The sequence below is a fragment of the Acartia tonsa genome, chromosome 4 (genome assembly GCF_053477335.1).
Source record: "Acartia tonsa isolate MP-2025a chromosome 4, ASM5347733v1, whole genome shotgun sequence".
NCBI lineage: Eukaryota > Metazoa > Arthropoda > Copepoda > Calanoida > Acartiidae > Acartia > Acartia tonsa.
The window spans coordinates 15298014-15317493 of record NC_137263.1 but is presented as its reverse complement, the minus strand read 5'-3'; the positions used below and the strand labels follow the sequence as shown (position 1 = coordinate 15317493).

Genomic DNA, 19480 nt, shown 5'->3' with positions numbered 1-19480 from the left:
GGTAGGACACATGTCATATTCATACCAGGATTCATCTGGAGATGTGGAAACTATCGGAACAAGATGACCAAGTAAGGGGGGGGGGGGTAGAGGGTTTTTTAACCCCCTCAAAAGTTTAAACTTCTCATTTTAGCTCGTCAAAATTTAAAATGAATACATTATGTTTCCTTCCCCCCCCGCCTCAAAATAAAAAGCTTGCACGGCCCTTTATAGATGGAAAGGAATAACAAGTTTTTTTAAAAGATATTTGATTAACTTGGTGCAAACATTGTTTTTTTACCTTGTTTGAAATAGTATATAACACTTTGGTACAATGAACAAGAATGACGGACTGGCGTGAGCTATAGAGTTCATATTCTGATTATTCAGTTCTATCACATACTGCAAGTGTTAATGTTTGTTTGTCCTACCGTTTCAGAGCTTCGCTTTCATGGATGTTGTCATCCTTGTTTTTAACTAAGAATAAACAGAAATATGTAAATGGTCACATTGTATTGACTTGGTATGACAAATACAAAAATATAAATACAAATACTAAAATACAAATATTAGGATATCATGTCTGTGTGTGGGCCTTGTCTGCAAATAAAAAAGAAAATTTTCATTTTTCTTCTTCAAGTATTATTTTTGAATTTTGCAAATTTAAATTACCACGAGAGAAGTCACCATTGACAAATAAGAAAATGTTATTCATATGTTGCAAACGTATAGATACAGAGCACCTAAAGAATAAAATATTTGCCACTTGAATTATTATAAAACAATTCTTTACTAAATCTTTTTAGAATCCTTATTGAATATTTTAAGCAAAATAGTATTTTTTAGGTACCTTACCTCTCTCGGCATTAGAAAAAATATTAAAAACAGTTCAAATTAGGATTAAAAACTGAAACATAACATTCATTGGAAATTTTTAAAATTATTATCATACATATTACATGACCATAAATTCTCGAAAAGTATAAATGAGATTTTGTGTTGTCAAATGCCTTGTTATGTTCAAAAGAGCATTAATTAAAAGAGCGATAATAAGTAACATAAAAAAAAACATTCCTTACATAAAAAATTTCCAAATGAAAAAATATGTGGATTTAAAAAAAAATGAATAAGACAAACAATAAAACTAATGTACTTATTTAGTGAATGAAAGAATAATTCCCCAAAACATGTTTCAAAATGACAATTTAAAACATTATTTTGCTGCTATGAAATAAATCGTTCTACTGGTTATTAGCTAGGTAGGTATAAGGGGGGGGGGGGTTAATGCAACCAATTCGTAATCAATGATTAAATGGCACTTAGAATTCGAATTTCGATCTGAAATTTTTCATGAGTAATCCTTGGTAGGTCTTTTTTTCCCTAAATCGAACAAAAAGTTGGAAAAGTAAACGGCTGGCGGCTCAGCCGTTTTTTGCCTATTTTCAGGGCAAATTCATCATTAATTACGTAGGGATCAACTTTTTAAAACATATTTTTGGTTTAATTCATGTTAAATGATAGCAATAACCATTTTTTAAATTTCTAGTACCAACAGCTACCGGCTAGAACCGTTTGATAAGGTTTTTGAGCAACAAAAAGCATTATGTGGAGATAGGTTTCGTGACTAATATGCTCTTAAGATTGGCAAAACAGCTGAGCCGCCAGCCGTTAACCGTTATTTTTCCAACTTTTTGTTCGATTTAGGGAAAATAGACATACCAAGGATTATTCATGCCTAAATTTCAGATGCAAAGGGATAGTTTCACGAAGTGCATTTAAAAAAAAAAATAGTGAACTGGAAGTTTTTTCTATTTTAAATTATGTAGTAGTGCATAATATAAAGTTATTGATTAAAATTTAAAGATTTGACCAGGGATTTTCCTTAAAAAATGAGTTTTCATTTTTATTTTCAACTTCGTTGCATGTTATATATGGCAAAAACTTTTTTGTCATAAATACAACTTTAGATAGCATTTACTAGTTAATAGAACTTCAAACTTTTTATACAACAAAATACACATAACAACAAAGAATGACCAATAAAATATTTAGTATAGTACTTAGAGTAGTGATCTTTTTATATGTCTTAGTAGAATATATTAGGCATTTGATAGATATGATTGTGAAAAAGAATTTTAACATTGACCTGACCGAACTTTTTTTATTTGACAATATCTAAAAAAGTTAGTGATTTGCAACATAAATTACATGAGAATGGTCTTTTTATATATAAATATATATATATGGTTATATATATATATGGTTTTAGTTATTTTCGCGTGAGATAATGTGTATATTGTAAGTAAACCGGACGGTTTTCTTTATTTTTAAAAAAAGAATCTATAGAAAACCTGTCCTATAATGAACCGGACGTTATTTTTTATGTTTTTTAAGTAACTTGTCCCAAGGGGAACCCCTGTTCAATTTTTTTATAACTCTTGTGAAATATGTGGAAAAAGATTCTCTGATATTGGTGTTTTGGCTATACATATTTGGAAAAAATAGACCATTCTCATGTAATTTATGTGGCAAATCACTTTAACTTTTTTTAGATATTGTCAAATAAAAAAAGTTTGGCCTGGTCAATGTTAAAAATTCTTTAACATATAATCATATCTATCCAATGCCTAATATATTCTACTAAGACATATAAAAGTTCACTACTCTAAGTACCTTAACTCTTTAAATACACTTCATAGAACTATCCCTTTAAATTCTAAGTGCCATTTAATCACTGATTACGAGATGGTTGCATTAAAAAACCCCTCCCTTTTATATTACTAATGTACTTCTTTAATGATTGAACATTGAACAATGCCCAAAAATATAACAATATAACAATATATTACTAATGTACTTCTTATTAAATGAACAATGCCCAAAAATATGCTTTAAAATGACAATTTAAAACATTACTTTGACGCTATAATATTAAACTGTCAACTGGTTATTAGCTATGTAGGTATAATAATATATTACTAATGTACTTCTTTATTAAATGAACAATGCCCAAAATTATGCTTTCAAATGACAATTTAAAACATTATTTTGACGCTATAATATTAAACTGTCAACTGGTTATTAGATATGTAGGTATAATAATATATTACTAATGTACTTCTTTATTAAATGAACAATGCCCAAAATTATGCTTTAAAATGACAATTTAAAACATTATTTTGCCGCGATAATATAAACTTTCAACTGGTTATTAGCTAGGTAGGTATAGTAATATATTACTAATGTACTTCTTCATTAAATAAAACAAAGCCCAAAAATATGCTTTAAAATGACAATTTAAAGCATTATTTTGCCGCGATAATATAAAACTTTCAGCTGGTTATTAGCTAGGTAGGTATAACAATATTACTAATGTACTTCTTTATCGAATGAACAATGCCCAAAAACTCGTTTTAAATGACAATTTTAAACATTATTATGACGCTATAATTTAAAACTAAAACTGGTTAATAATATTATTACATGCAAAAAAATATAAGATATTGAAATCATCTTTCAAATTGTGCTAGATATTCAACAATATTAAAAATATGACTAAATATATTTACACTTTACCTAACAAGTTTAGGAAAATTAGAAATGGCAGTATTTTTTTATAGGCACTTTTTACTAGGTACACGTATCAAATCAGACTTAAAACAACACCTAAAGCTCTGTTCTATAAAGGGATGGGAATTGTGGTGGGCATTAAAGCTTTTTTTTCTGCCGTAAAGTAAAGTGTTTCAAGACTTGAAAACAAGATAGCACATTTAAGTTTGGTTAAGCAAAAAAAACCGGCGGGAGATAAAAGCCAAACTATAGCGTTCTACTTCTGTTTTATATTCTTAAACGCTTACCCTTACGGCAAAAAAGCATAAATGCACCCCGCCCCCTTGTGAAATTGAAGATATTAGGGAATTACGTTAGAAAAATATCCAATAAAATAGGTAATTGTTTTTTCAATAAATATTTTTGGTTTTTCAAAGGGGAAGGGTAAGTTTCTTTTTAAATCCAAACCTAACAAAGGAACATTTGTGATCCTTAAATTGGAATAATATTAAACATATTTTTCATCCATACAATCAATCAATAAACTACATATTACAAAAAACAGAAAATATTTGAAGCCATAAAAAATAGGGGTGTACCTAGGTATATTTTCTATTTTTTTAAATAAGGATTTATTGTGTATTTCTACTATATGAATTGGGAAAATAATAAAAAGAGGTAAGGGGAAAGAAATTTTCATTTCTTGAAAAATATATCCCCCTGTATAATAAAAAAAATAACCACTTACAGTTATACATTGAAAGAGAATAAACTATTCTTATGTGTAAATATGTATACTGTATACTATAGTAGTTATATTTAGCTCAAACCAAAATATTGCCAAAAAAATTTCAATAGTAATGCCAACACATTTAACTGTAAGTGGGATATGTTGAATTAAATTATAAGCATAAATTTCGCCAATAAATCTTCTAATTAAGGGCACTTTTGGCAATGTAGAACATGTAACTAGCATGGCTTTTAATATTGAGTAGATAATTATTTTATTTTAAAAAAATAGGTGTTTACATATTAATAACTGCAATGGTTTATGAGAATCAAATAAATATACAATGGAAAATAACATTTACTGTATGACAATGATTAATCCTAAGTTACAAGCTCTTTCTCAGCTGGTACACGACGGTAATTATCCAGCCATCTCTTAAACTCAGCTCCATAGTCACTGGATGAAACACTTGTGTTGGAGTCTTTGCAAACTTTCACTGATGGTGATTGCGGCGAGTCCTCTAGACGATTAGTAAAGTTTGCAGAAACATCCACTAAATAATCTTTTTCGGACTCATATTCGAATGATGTATCACTGAAGGTAGATAGTTGAACAGCTGGTTTTGAGCCGCCGGATGATGCCGAGCTTGATTCAGGCTTTGGTGAGCTGGGTTGCGATTGTGCAGTTGTACTGAGGGGCTCATTTGCAGAATCATTTTCATTGGCAGGTGTACTTGCTAAGATATCATCTATTTCACTTGAGGTAGATGCTTCATTATTCTCATCACAAACAACTTTCGAGATTTTTGAGGCAGATGAATCTATAAATTTTTGTAAAATATTGACCAACTCCAAATGCAGAGCACAGTCAATGAGGCCACTGTGTTCCAAGTTTGTAAAATGTAATATGCAGTTTCTGTATAAATTTTCTTGTATTATTGCACCCCCATGGATGTGTAGAAACTCTTTGCAGAGTTGAGGCAGATGTACAAAACCCGCAGCACTCTTTCTGATCATAAAATCATTCCACATCAGCAAAATTTGTTTCTCACCCCTGTTGACGTCAATAAATTCCTGAATATTATTTCTTAACAGCTGGGGTACTCCATCATAGCATTCCTGTAGAAATATCTCCTCAGCTTGGTTCCATGGCACACCATTCCTGTTCTGAATAATAGACCGCTCCGACAACTCTTTAAAAACTGATTTTGGAAAACTCTTTTTCTGCTTCTTTTTTGCAGAATTTTCTTTTGTTTTCTCTGCAGACTTCTTTGTTTTCATTTGAATTGTCTTTGCAGCTTCAGGCTTGGATTGAGTATCATTTTTACTTGGAGAATTATCATCTTTACAACTGCGGTCAAGAGATCTTCTAGCTTTCTTTCTCTCTGGTAGGCTAGTCTGAAAAAAACGGTGGTATAATTTACCATACTTTTAAAACCGGAAATTAATGTTTTTTACATTTTTAAAATAGAAATATTTAAATTATAATAATAAAGTAGCTTCGCTACTAAAAGGCCACATAAAAGTTTTAGTTTCTCTAAACCCCCCTCCCTCCAATCTATTCGGGTTAAATATAACCGGGTTTATTGAAAAATAGATAGCCATTAAAACTGATTAAAAATTTACCTCCTTCGATCCATCCCGTTTTCTTTTTCCTTTATTTATACCGTTCTGTTCTTTTGTTGGGGTTCTTTTCATCTTTGCATCCGCCAATTCAGCTGATTTTCGACGCGGCAATTTTCGGGACCCCTGGTCAATATCAGCTGATTTTTCTGTGACTATGCTGTTTCGTTTACTCTTCTTTACACTTTCTTTGGGAGAAATTTCTGTTCTTGAGGTTGATGATTTTCTTGTAGATTTGCTTGAATCATCTTTTTCTCTTTGGTTTTCATTCTTATGATTTGCTTTTTTGTTTAAATTTTGATTGTTTCTTGGATTATCTGAGCTACCTCGAAGTATTTCACTAGTATAGAACTCATCTTGTATGTCTCTATAAAAAGAAAAAGATAAAATATGAATTCAAATGCCTCTTTCTTTTATCAATACATCATTTTTTAAAAATAAACTAGAACGGTCCATTTTAAAGATTTTACGTGTTAAGTCCCTTTCATGACAACGCCTCTTAAGGAGCGTTTCGTAGTATTTTCACAGTAGCTTTTGATAGGTCATTTTAGGTTATGTTAGGTTATTGACCCACAGGGTTAGGCAATTAACCCAGCATGGGCTAGAAATAGGGAAAAAGCTACCGTGAAAATACCTTGAAACGCCCCTTAAGTGGCGTTGTCACGAAAGGGACTATACCCGATTTTACTACAAAATTACCACTAGAATTATTCCAATTAGGCAAAATTAGTAAATAATTTCAACTAATTTAACAATATAATAGGGGGTGATCCTTTTAAATTGCTCAGTATTAAAGGAGTTTGAAAAATAGCCTAAAACCTTTCTTGGACCTACGTATCGCTTCCTTTATATGTAGAACTCAATCAGTTCAGTTATTGAAATCTTAATCTTCAGACAAAAAAATCTTTATATAATAGGATTATATTTTGTATTAATAAAATAACTACCTTTGCATATCAATATTGCAAACATTTGTAAAAGGTTGATTAGAAATCTTGTCTGTCGGATCAATGTGATTCACTAAATATAAATCATATTAGTGGATATAGAATATACGTGGGTACATTATGACGTGGAAAAAATTGTTGTCAATGGACATAACTTAATGGTCAATTCGTTCATCAGATAAGAGGGGAGGGGTAGAGGTAAAAGGTGATGATGGGTGGGGGGCTTTATTTTAGCCAGCTACATGTTTCATTTTATTAGAGTACATGATAATGTTTTGCACCCTAATTTTTATAACTACGTTATATTATTTGTTGGCTAAAAAACATTGGATACGTTTATTGAATTTTGACTGGTTGACTCCTTACTAGTAGTGTACAAACTTTTCAACCAATAATTTGAATCTTAAGAAAAATTTAACTTGATTTTTTTTACAAATGAAATAAGGAAGGATATATTCAATAACAGGTAATAAATACAATTTCACAAAGAAAGATAAAAAAGGGAGAAGCCATTGCCAAAAAGAGAAAAAGAGGTGAATTCTTTTTTAAAAATTAGGGTTGCTGCATCGCTGCCTCACCACAATTGTTTTTGTGAAAAATCCTCATAACTCACATGAAAAATCTACAATTTTTTAAAAATCATAGAAGGGTTATTAACACAAGATTGGATTTGATTTTATTTTTGTAGATTTCTCATGTGATTTATGAGGATTTTTCACAAAAACACCTCAGGAGAAATGGAAAATAGGAAGTGAATTGAGAGAAAATTACGAGATAAAAAGTATGAGCGTTACTGACAGAAATACCGACACAGGTGACTTCTAGAGAAACTCTACAAAAAAAAATATTAATCCTAGCTTAGTCACCTGAATATGCAGGTCTTGAAAGGTGACTCGTGTGACTGATATCAGATCCCATAAACTCCTCAATATTATCATACTGGTGCCAGGATTCTCTCTTGGCGTCCTAGATTATCAGATGTTTATTGTTCGTTATCAACAACTTGAAACTAAATCAAAGGTGACTTTACATTAAAGATTAGCTGGAACTACCAAATATTTTTTTCCAATTAGTTCAGTTGTTGGTTACAGCTGCTTATTTCTATTTTAATATTTAAGCTATCTTGGTAAAAAAACAGAAATTGGCAGCTTACTACTGACTATATTGGCATATAATAATGAAAAACCCGCAAAACTAACAGAAAAAGTCTACGAGATAATATATATCAGTTAGAATTTATTGAATCAAGCCTAAGAAGCAGAAAGAAATATTTTACCTTGGTATTGCCTTGCTCAGAGCCGGTTATACGTGAGCTAAAACTAGGTCTAGGTGAGTTGTATGGTGTGGAGACAGGTGAATCCAGGGGCAACAGCTGGAGGCCTGTATCTGCACTGCTGCTAATACTGATTATATCATCAACTTCATTAGTCACACTCTCAACTTCATTGCAATCATCCTTCTAGTTTTGAAAAATCAACTCTTATTCAACGTGTTTAAATCTTTTTAAAAATAAAAAAGGAAGGGAAATAGAGAGAAATTTGAAAGTTATGTTAATCTACAACCCGTTCTCCCCTCCCCCCAACATAAAACAAAATTTGAAACATTGAAGATTAAGATAGCACTTATTGTCCTATCCAAGTGTCTCTGGATAGGACAAAGAATAACCACTTATTGCTAGTTTTTCAATAACTGATTTCATAAAAGATTTGTCTTATTATTTTTTATATAGTTATTTATCATATTTTCGTAATATTGTGAATGTGATAAAGGATTTTAAATTTATTTCAACAATTTGGTCATGTGATCAAAAATTTGAATTGTCCGTCTACTGTTGCCCCCCCTGTGGGTGGGGGCGAAGTAGGTGGAAATTAAAATTTTTGTCACTTGACCTTAATATTGATGAAATGATTTTAAATGACCTTTATTGTATTAACAATATTATTAAAATACGATACTTGGGTTTGTTGGATTTAAAACTCTGTCTTAAAAACTCAAAACTGAAATAATACATATTACAAGGGTAATTATACTGTACGTTCATTGGTTCTCTGTGCCTTTCTTTCCCTCTCCTCTCTCTCTTTCTGTCTGTTTCCTTTTCCCCTCCCTCCCCATACCCCGTCTCATTCTCTCTTCTTTCACTTATATATTAACCCCCCTCCCCCCACTTCATCTAATTCTTTTTTTCTCTCTCACTCACATGCTATTTCTATCTCTTCCCCTCTCTCTCTTCAAAAGATAAATATTTTCTTCAAAAATATATTTTTTATACCTTCCTTTTTGTAACAATGAAATTTTTCTGTTTTATGAAAATAACTTAATTTTTCATTTTAGCTAATTATTTGAAATCTTTATATTTACCCCTTTTTTCTGAAAATAAAATGATCAACTAAAAATTGATTACCCGTTTGTTCCCTGATTTCCAAAGTTGTACGACAGATTACATAACTATTGCAAAAGCTATTATCAGCTAATCCAGTCAAAGGGAAAAGCTGAAAGGAAAGGGGGGGGTATAATAGTTTTTCTATTAATCCCCAACGCCCCCCCCCCCTACCCATAGTATAAGTCCTCCCTTTTTTTAATTGGAACTCCATTTAATAAAACGTAAAAATAGTTGTGAAAACTAAATTTTGATTTTTTTAGAAGTTTGAAGCTTTTTAAACTAGTAGTAAATATTTAGATAGGATGACGGTGACACATACAAAATCGGAAACTAAGATTCAGCTGACCTATAAAGTTCTTTAATTTAATGTACGACAATATTTTTAACTTAGTAATCATTTGAACATTGGTTTAGGCGGAGGTTATGTGAGATAAAACGTAGGTATTTTGTTCAGTGTTATTTTATTATATAAAGTACATTGTTTTTTTTGCCTGAAGCTAATTATCTAAAAAAAATGCTTGTTCGATTAAATTGTACTTTTCAGGGAAGCTTTATTAATGTCTTGAACTATTACATAAAGTATTAATGTTTTTTGTCTGATACTTATGATCTCAGAAATTACTGGTCCGAATGTTTTTTTTCAGTTTAGCTTTACATAGGTCCTGGGATGGTTTTAGGCCATTTTTTTCTGTCCATTCTTTGTACATGGAAGCTTGGGGGCGCAGCTATTATTATCAATATTTTTATAAGAAATATAATTATATAAAATATTTTAGGCTTGTCAGAAAACTTGAATCTACCATTTTTTGCTGCGAGAGTTTGCATGGTAAGTTTTGGTAAATCTAGCTTCTCTATAATTAATGCCCGTTTGTTCATTCGTCTGTATGACACTTCAACTGTTTATCCACATCTGTCTGTTTGTAAATCTGTGTCCGTAAGTCTGTCTGTCCGTGTGTCTGCCTGACGGACTTTCTGTTGGTAAGTACATCAATATTAACAAACTTAGACATGTTATAATTGTCCTATAAATATTAAACTTGTGATTTTAAAATTGCAAAGATTAATGCTTTAATAGAAAGACAAATAGATTTTATTACCAACCTATCAAAATAATTGTTATATTTTAGGAGAATTAGCTTCCTTCCATTCTGCTTGTTATTGGTTATGTAAAAGTCACTTGGAGATGTGGCAACGATTTTGGTGTCTGCTTGCAAAATTACACATGAAGAAATCAACTGGTTATTTTATATCTATTTTGTTAAATGTTTACCCTAAAATAAATGTTAATTTGATTTATTTGTGTATTTATAAAATTTTTGTTTGGCAAACCTACTCTATAACTCGAGTTTTCCTGAATGTTTAAACTTTTGTTAGTTTTAAGTGTAATGTTTTAAAAGATTCTGTGAGCGTCGGGGGGGGGGTCGAGGGGGGTTTCCCCCCTCAGGGGAAGGGGGGGTTGAGGGGGGTCTCCCCCCTCAGAAAAAGCTTGGGCTTTGTCTGTAACAAAAAATATACCCTAAAATAATTTAGCTGCATCTTTTTTTTAATGTTGGAATACTATGTTCTTTTAATCCTAGAATCAACCAATAAGAAATAGGCATAATATAGAAAAAGTTAGAAATAGAAATTATTTCTTTTGTATAAATTCCTTTTTCAAAATAAGAAATTTCCTAATTGTGTAATGTTGGAAAAAATATTATTTTTTTAACAATCCTGATGTCAACCAAGAAATAGGCATGATGTAGTAAAAGTTTGGAATAAAATTTTTTTTATCAATTCCTTTCTTTAAAATATGAATTGTATAATTATGAATATGTTGGAAAAAATATTATTTTTATTTAAATCCTGGTGTCAACCAATAAGAAATAGGCATGATGTAGTAAAAGTTTGGAATAAATTTTTTTTATCAATTCCTTTCTTTAAAATATGAAATTGTATAATTATGAAAATGTTGGAAAAAATATTATTTTTTTTAAAATCCTGGTGTCAACCAATAAGAAATAGGCATGATGTAGTAAATTTTGGAATAAAAATTATTTTTTTTTAAAATTCCTTTTTCAATACGTGAGACTTTATAATTATGAAAATGTTGGAAAATTTTTTATTCTTTTTAAATTCTGATGTTGACCAATAAGAAATAGGCATGAGGTAGTAAAAGTTTGGAAAAAATTATTATTTCTTTGTCAATTCCTTTAATTTTGATAATGTTGGAATAAAAATTATTGTTTTCTAAATTTTTATGATAACATGCCTATATCTTATTGGTTGATAGTAAAATTAAAAAAAATTAATATTTATTCCAGTATGAAGAGAAATAAATTTGAAAAAAAATAATTTTCTTTCCCCTATATTTATTATTCCAATATGCCTAGAATTAATTTTGAAAAAAAATAATTTTCTTTCCCATATTTTTATTCCTTTTTCTTATTGGATGTCATTTTATGTCCAATAAGAGACTAGTGTTTAAATATTTTAAAGGTTATTATTGTATTTATTTTGAATATGATAATAGCAACATTATCTCATTAAATACAATAAAAACTATTCCGAGACTTACTAAACCACCTATATATTTTGTTCAGGTAAAACTAGCGGCTCCGCCCCGAGCATAAATAGGCTTTACCAGGATATTATTAATAAGGATATGTATAAAGCTCCTCTATCTAACAACCCATATCGGACTAGCTTGCTTGATTTTAATAAAACCTTTCCCCTTTCCAATTATTATTTTAATCAGCAAAAAAATAGAATTGATCTTTAAATTCCTGTTTTGATGATAGATTACTATTTGTCAGCCATCTCTCTACCTTTCTTCTCTTCTTGTGTCCAAATCTAAAATCAGAGATTACATATTCTAATGATTATAGAATATACCTACGTGGATATTAAGACAGGAAAAATTGTCGTTACTTTAGGTTGCTAAAATGTACACCTTTTATTTGTCAGTTCGTTCATACAGTAGGAGGGTAGAGGATGGGGTAAAGAGTGTGATTGGAAGCCTGGGAGAGGGGACGTTATTTTGGCCAGCTCTGAGTTTTACTTTATTATCTAGAGTACTTGATAATCTGGTGCAAGATCGAAGTAATAATGAAACTCAAAGTTGATCAAAAGACACTTCGAATCGAAAGTAATATTCTATTTAGCAAATAAATGTAGTAATCTTAATATTGGGAATATAATAAAACCACTCTGTTAATTTATTTGCTCTCTTTCCAAAATGAAAATTGTAATTCTGTGTAAAGATTTATTTATTCAGCAGGAAGAACAAATATCGGAACAAATAAAGGTGTTTTATCAATTCGGCTAAAGAACGTGTCCTAACTTTTGTGATTTTGTTTTACCCATTCGTGACGAGCAAACAAAGTTCAAAGTTTTGATTAAAGGGCTTCAACAAAATAGATTTTTTCAATAAGGGGGGGGGGGGGTTAACCATCTCGTAATCAATGTATAAATGGCACTTAGAATTCGAATTTCGATCTGAAATTTTGCATAAATTGGTAGGTCTATTTTTCCTAAATCGAACAAAAAGTTGGAAATGTAACAGCTAACAGCTCAGCCGTTTAGCCATTTTTTGGGCAATTTTATAGGCAAATAATCACGAAACCTATTTCCACATAATACTCTTTGCTGCTCCAAAACGTTTTCAAACGGTTCTAGCCGGTAGTTGTTGGTACTAGAAATCTAAAAATGTTTTTTTTGTATCATTTCACATGATTTAAAGCAAATTTTTTTTCAAAAAGTTGATTCCTACGTGATTTATGACAGATTTGCCATTTAATATTTATACATTGATTACGAGATGGTTGCATTAAAAAAAAACCTTACTTAACAGAATTCAAAAAGTAAGATGTCAAATTAAAGATCATACTATTTTGGAACATAATGGCAATTTTCTTCTTTTTTTGCTGCGTTTTAGTACCTTAAAACCAACTTAATTTTTTTTTGAAAAACCTAAATTACTTGAAAATTAGAGGTCTACAAAAAACCGATTGCATATCTTAATTCTATGGATCATTTTACATCTACTACTTACTACAAACACCGACTAGCTATTTTTTTTTAAATCACAAAAGTTAGGACACGTTCTTTTGAGATTATTATGAAATAGATGTCTGTATTATAATATCACATTAGAAAAATAACATTGTATAAGGGTAAGGTAAGAATCGATAACACCCATCCCATTCTACTAGATGAACGAACTGACCAAGAAATGAGGTCAATATTAGCAAGCTTATACTTTAATTAAAGATTAATATACTGCGGTTTTAACGGTTCGCTATTTGTTACAATTGAGCTTTTTCTAAATATGAGTATTTTGATTGGATGTTTATATGTATTATAAAATTTTTGACTGTTTTTACTGAACATTTTGAATAAATGCTCTAATATTCTCAGCATCCTTTTAATATTTAGTCACGTCTCTGATATTATATGTTTATAACTATTGATGATGTTGATGTAAGCATAGTTTTTTTTCAGCTATTTTGACTGATAAAGAGACATAAAACTAAACATAACCTACTAGATTACATTTCGCTAGGTATAGTTTTCCCTAAAATTACTCGAGGGAAAATGTGCTCAATTGTATTTAAAAATATTTTACAGACGACCTTATTAGTAGATAAAAAAAATCAATCAAAAATTGTAAGCAGTATATTTTCAAAAGCGAAAGTGAAAATCTTAATTTCGAAAAAATGTAGCTTTAAGTCATAGACGTCCCAGGGTGGGGGTAAAGACTTGTTTACCCTCCTTCTCAAACATTGAAACCCCTTATTTCATCCCATTAAATTTTAAAATAAATTAGATTACTCCCATCATACATTTTAAATCCATCATTTTACCCCCCTTGAAATAAAGAACTTTGACGTCCCAGCTTGAAATGCAGAAAATGTTAACCTACCTCGCATTAAAACTACTGATAGATCCACTAGCAGAACTACATGTGTCTGATTCATCTAATTACAACAAAAATATCATTGCGTGTTGATCAGATATTGTTCGGCCTAATTGTTTATTTTTGTCATGTTAATTGTAAAATAAAGGTGGGGGAATAGTATTTTTATTATCAATTTAGGTCAGGTTCGGTTATGTTTGGTACTGTGTAACCCGCAGGGGTTAGCAATAGGGGAAAAAACTATCCAACTCCTTATTTCCAACCTATTTTGTAAATGAGTAGGGGGAGGATATCTGTGCTCAACAGGTCATTAATAGGAACGCTTCAGTTGGCTACCCTCCCCTCCAGATTTTAAGGAGGCACACGTAGGTCCACAGCCTTACAAGTATTACAAGTAGGTATTATATACTGAAGGCTATTTATGTATTATCTGAGTAAGGGGGGGGGGGGGAAGTTTGTACAGTTATAGGAAATGAAAATTCAGTATCAAATTTTGCCCTGGCCGTGTGGGCTTGATATCTTTAAAAATAAGCTCATAACTTAAAATTTTAGTGTTTGGGGGGGTCTTTTGCCCCACTAGCCCCTAGAGGGAAAGTCCCAAAATTTAATTTTCAAAATTTTACAGGTAGATCCAATCATATAAGAGAGCTTACAAAAAGAATTAAGTTGATAACTATAAAAACAAGCCCACACGGCCAGGGCAAAATTTGATACTGAATATTCATTTCCTATAACTGTACAAACTCCCCCCCCCCCTTAATGAAAATTGGACGAAATACTAGCAACATGTTAGAAAGATATTTTTTCCTGTTGAAATAATGATAGTATCCAGAATTTCCCTTTCTTTGTGAAACATGTTTGAATCATCTTCGGTGAAACTTTTTCTTTTCTGGCCTCGGTTGGCAGCAATTTCAAACTGAGAAGTTGAGTCATCGCTATCAATGCATATATCTTCAGATATACATGTAACCAGCTTGTTCACAGGTGTTGCAACTTCAGTCTCATTTATATGACCGTTAATAGGAATAGTATTATCACATTCTTCTACTGTTTTGTCATGATTGATGTTTCTAGGTCTGCCTGTTGCCTCGATAATAGTAGAGGCTGAGGTCACGCTGCTCTCAAATGATCCATTGCTATCACTGCTGAGGTTAATGAGTGGTAAAACCTTTTCTTTTATAAATATTTCTTCAACACATGTTTTAAATTCTTGGATAAATTGTATTTGTTTCTTGGTTCCAGGAATATAAACACCATTCATCTCAAGATCTATCTGGAAATCCTAAAAAAAATATTTAATGTATATTGTATAATCTTTTTGAATTAAGTTTTTTTTTGCCAACCAATCATAATATACAACTGTATATAAATCAGGGCTGCATTCTTATATGAGTCTTTATGTACCGGAGGATCTCGCTAACCGCTGAACCGATAATGTTCTCTTATACAATATAGCTTCTCATAGATCCTGAATTTGTTATGGGATATAATCTAAACTTTCAATTTGATCCGTCGGACAGGCCCTACTAGGAGAGTAACTGCTGAACCATTTTATTTATCAAAAAAGTTACCTCCTTGTCATCACAGTCTGGACAATGGACAAAGTTTGATAGGGTAAGATCCCAGGCACACTTGACATGCAAATAGTTGCTGCAGCAGAGCAACAAGAATCCTTCCTTGTCAATCACTTTCTGGTTACACTTGCAACACTCACCTAAAAATAATCAAGTCATTTAATAATAATATCACTTTTGCTTTTGAATGCTTTCTTTGAAGCGAAACATTTTTGTTTAGCAGGTAGGTATTATTTCTCCTTGGAAGGTAGTATGTACGATCCCCTCCCAAAAGTAATAAACCTTCCATTGACCTATGAGAAGCTCCACTGTTAAGGAAAACCATTAAGGCCCAGCAGTTAGAAAGCTCCTTGTCCTGTTTTATTGATATAAGGATAAAGTTTTCTTTTTAATTGGTAAGTCTTAAAAAGTTAAAACCTAATACCTATTTATCACTGTCAATAATATGAAAAATAGTTTACCTAATCTTTTCGTAGATTTTCTTAATGTGTGATCTTTACAGCAAATAACCAGTTTTTCAAACTCAATGTGTCCCTTAGCTGGCAATATACAACTGAAAAAAAATATCCATTGGTACTGTATTATGTAAATACTGGAAGATACCCACAATGCCTCTAGGGGCTTTGACCTATTAGTGGGAAGAATATTAACTCTATATAAATTTGAATCGGTACTTGGGGGATATAATTTTTTTTCCTGGACCTACCCAGGGAGAGTCGGGACATTGAACTTTGAAGTTCACTGGTACCCAAAGTTTTATAACATCGTTATCCAATTCCTTGGCTCAAAAAATTTGGGTACTTATATTGAATTTTAATTGGTTGCTTCAAACCGTGTTCAAACATTTCAACAAATAACTTAAATATACTGACGCGATAATTTTAATTATTATCACTGGGGATATATTGTATATCAATTTATCGTCCATTGTCTTATCCATTTAGATTACTGAACCTATCAAGCATAGCAGAAATAGAAGATTCTGCCCAGTAAATATAGCGCAGACATACACACATCAACTCTCAAAGTTTTCAAAATAAACAGTCCAATGAACAAGGAAGCATTTAAGACGTAATAATATATACAAATCTTTAATAAATAAAAGAGGACGTAACGAAGACATACTCTTATTAAAGAATGGGCTGGCTATTAGGTTTCAATAATAGTTTGTACCATATTATAGACTACTTTCCGCGGATATTATAATGGAAAAGTATTAGATTAAACCGGTTTTATTCATTTTATGATTATTATTTAATATTCGTGGAAATTTGTCTGTAATACGATGCTATACATGATTTTTCAGTATGACTGAGAATAGATTCTAATCCAGCTGATATTAATCGGTTTCGAAGCCATACTGGTAAAATAAGCCTTACCTAAGATGATATGTTTTTTGACAAGAAGGCTCCCGACATTTAGCTAGTGCCTGACTTTTGTGACAATGATTACATTTACTGGATAGTTCATTATTTCTATTTGAGTATTCTTCTTCATCACACGGCAGTGACAGTTTCAGCAGGCGAATACAATTAACATGAGCATAGCCTTTCCAGGTTTTAATAGCCTCGCCTAAATCACGTCACATACGTATGAATATAAATAATATTTTTTATTGTTTTTTTACTTTGATATCCGCTATATGGTAGTGTGTTCAGTGCATTTAGAAATATTCTTTTTAGTTTGCTTAAAAAAACAGACATTTAAAGTATTGGTAGTAAATAATACGAAACTATTATCTCTCTAAATTTGTATGTGGCAATATTTTTGACTCTGCAAAGCATTTGTGGTTAATAAATGGATAAAAATTATGGGAATTAACGATACATGGTAATAGGGGGTAAAAATTTAGATTTTCTTCATTTCACTTTTAAAAATTCAATGAAAATACCAAGGACGTCCAAGCTTATTATTTTTAGGGGGGGGGGGGGGGGGGGTAAAATGAGAGGTTTCAAAGGTTTGAGAGAGGTAGTATAATATATTTTTTTAAAAATTTTAAGTAGGATAAAATGATGGTTTTTCAAAGTTTGTGGGAAATAAACACCACTTTCACCCACCCTTGGACGTCTATTTAAGATACCAATTTATGAGTTATGGAAGATACTTTGTTTTAATTTTAATATGTGACGTTGATTTACCTAACACAGGATCTGGGCCTAATTGGCATAATTCACAAGGAATATTATCACACATTTTTAGTAATATAATTCGTTCAGCAGCTTTTAATTATGAGTGTCATGGCCCCAAGCGTGATTCTAAAATTAAAAGAGTAATATTAATGAACGAAAACATGAGATTTTTAAGCCACTTCCGGGAATGATGCCAAACTTATATACATTAAATCAAAACTATATACCTATTCATAAAAATAGCCCATCATTTTTTCTCATAAAACCGTCGTTGTGTCTATGTATAATTTTAGTTTTCGTCTGAAGCTAAATATTATTTAAAATCAGCTGTATTTTTTAGAAATTCTTTATAAATGTCTTGGAGTACATTTAAGATATTTTCCTGATCACCACCATTCTCCATTAAATTAAGGCTAGGGGCGAAGTAACTAGTTTAACTATATAGATAACATAATACATTTTATTCGATGAAGAATATAAAATTGCCAATTAAATTTAGATTAAAGGGGTAGTGTTGCATGATCGAAATACATTTAAACATGAAATTAGTGAACTGAACATTTTTTCCTGGTCAATGGTTTAAACTACATGTATAGAGCATATTTTTAAAAGAATTTCAATTTTCTGCGCTATCAAGACTTGAAAATCGTATTTTTGTGATAAATGAAATTTGAAAGCTGGCTTATCTTTACAAAAACAGCATGACGACTTATTTAGTGATGTCTAATTGTTTAACAAAATTGTTGTAATACAAAATTATATGTTTGATGGCATATTTGTAACTTATGCTTAAAATTATCTTTTTGAAATGCACTTTGTGCAACTATCCCTTTTCACTTATTTTCAATAACTCAAATCAAACAAAAATTAAAAATATAAATTATTTTTTAATAGAAAATTGATAAAAACATACTAAAACAGTAAAATACAAAAAAAAGTCTGATAACCAAGAACTCACGGTTTTAACTTAGCGCGGTTGGTTCATTTGTTGTCTGTTGTGTTTATCAATCAGCTGATCACATATTTTTCTTGTTTACACGATTTTGGACATTTTATATGCAGACATTTCCCCCCTAATGGATATATCTTGGATGTTACACAAGATATTGATGATCTCTAATAAATGAAACTCGTAGCGGGCTTAAAAATAATAATCCTATTTCCCTCCCCTCCTACTAGACGAACGATTTAACCAATAAATGAGTTCCATGTTAGCAACCTAAGTGCACGACAATTTCCCCCTGTCAAAATATCCACGTATATTCATTTTCATTTGCTCTTTTTAGAAATATTTTACGTCAAACATCGAACATAGTGATTTATTTTTGTAAAAAAATCAATTTAAAATGTGTTTTTTCTTGCCAAATTGCGCAAGCGCAATTTTATTTTTCTTCGATATTATACAATATGTCTATAAAAAATTAATAAAAAAATATCATAAACTTCAAAACTTACCAGTTGATTCACCCATAGCTTTTGGGCTATGTTAAAAACCTTACTACTTTATATCATAGGAAACTAGCGCAAAAATAGTTATAAACAATTTCCCAGTACATTGTAAAGGAGAACCATATCGATTCAGCCGCTAGCGAGATCTTTCGGTAAAGACAGACAGACAGAAATCCTGTTATTTTATAAGCATTATAAAAGGATTTAAATTCAATGCAGTTTAT

The 19480-nt window shown here is 30.9% G+C and overlaps 2 protein-coding genes and 1 long non-coding RNA gene across 7 annotated transcripts in view; 2 read left to right on the top strand and 1 right to left on the bottom strand.

The window, feature by feature from the left end:
- Positions 1-19480, top strand: part of LOC145318243 (uncharacterized) — a 32521-nt gene that overhangs the window by 9388 nt on the left and 3653 nt on the right. The gene's annotated exons all lie outside the window — the stretch shown is intronic.
- LOC145316224 (uncharacterized) lies at positions 478-18786 on the bottom strand. 3 transcript variants are annotated; one of them, XR_013878379.1, is made up of 14 exons: positions 18766-18786; positions 17817-17933; positions 17058-17250; positions 16140-16231; positions 15676-15818; positions 14914-15386; positions 14111-14167; positions 11975-12039; positions 8104-8288; positions 7694-7793; positions 6828-6900; positions 5884-6247; positions 830-5655; positions 478-722 (listed from the first exon to the last, which is right to left on the bottom strand). XR_013878379.1 is itself a non-coding variant. In XM_080156602.1 (13 exons), exons 2-13 carry the CDS (start codon positions 17869-17871, stop codon positions 4639-4641), a joined length of 2817 nt encoding a protein of 938 aa, XP_080012728.1. In that variant the 5' UTR covers positions 17872-17933; positions 18766-18786; the 3' UTR covers positions 478-4638. The 3 variants fall into 3 exon arrangements, 1 of the variants encoding a protein (XP_080012728.1); XR_013878378.1 differs by having other exon boundaries at positions 835-5655; XM_080156602.1 differs by having other exon boundaries at positions 478-5655.
- LOC145318242 (uncharacterized) lies at positions 9470-10503 on the top strand. 3 transcript variants are annotated; one of them, XR_013879269.1, is made up of 3 exons: positions 9470-9575; positions 9984-10033; positions 10335-10503. It is a non-coding gene; the product is annotated as an uncharacterized LOC145318242 (long non-coding RNA). The 3 variants fall into 3 exon arrangements; XR_013879267.1 differs by lacking the exon at positions 9470-9575 and adding an exon at positions 9596-9644; XR_013879268.1 differs by lacking the exon at positions 9470-9575 and adding an exon at positions 9597-9648.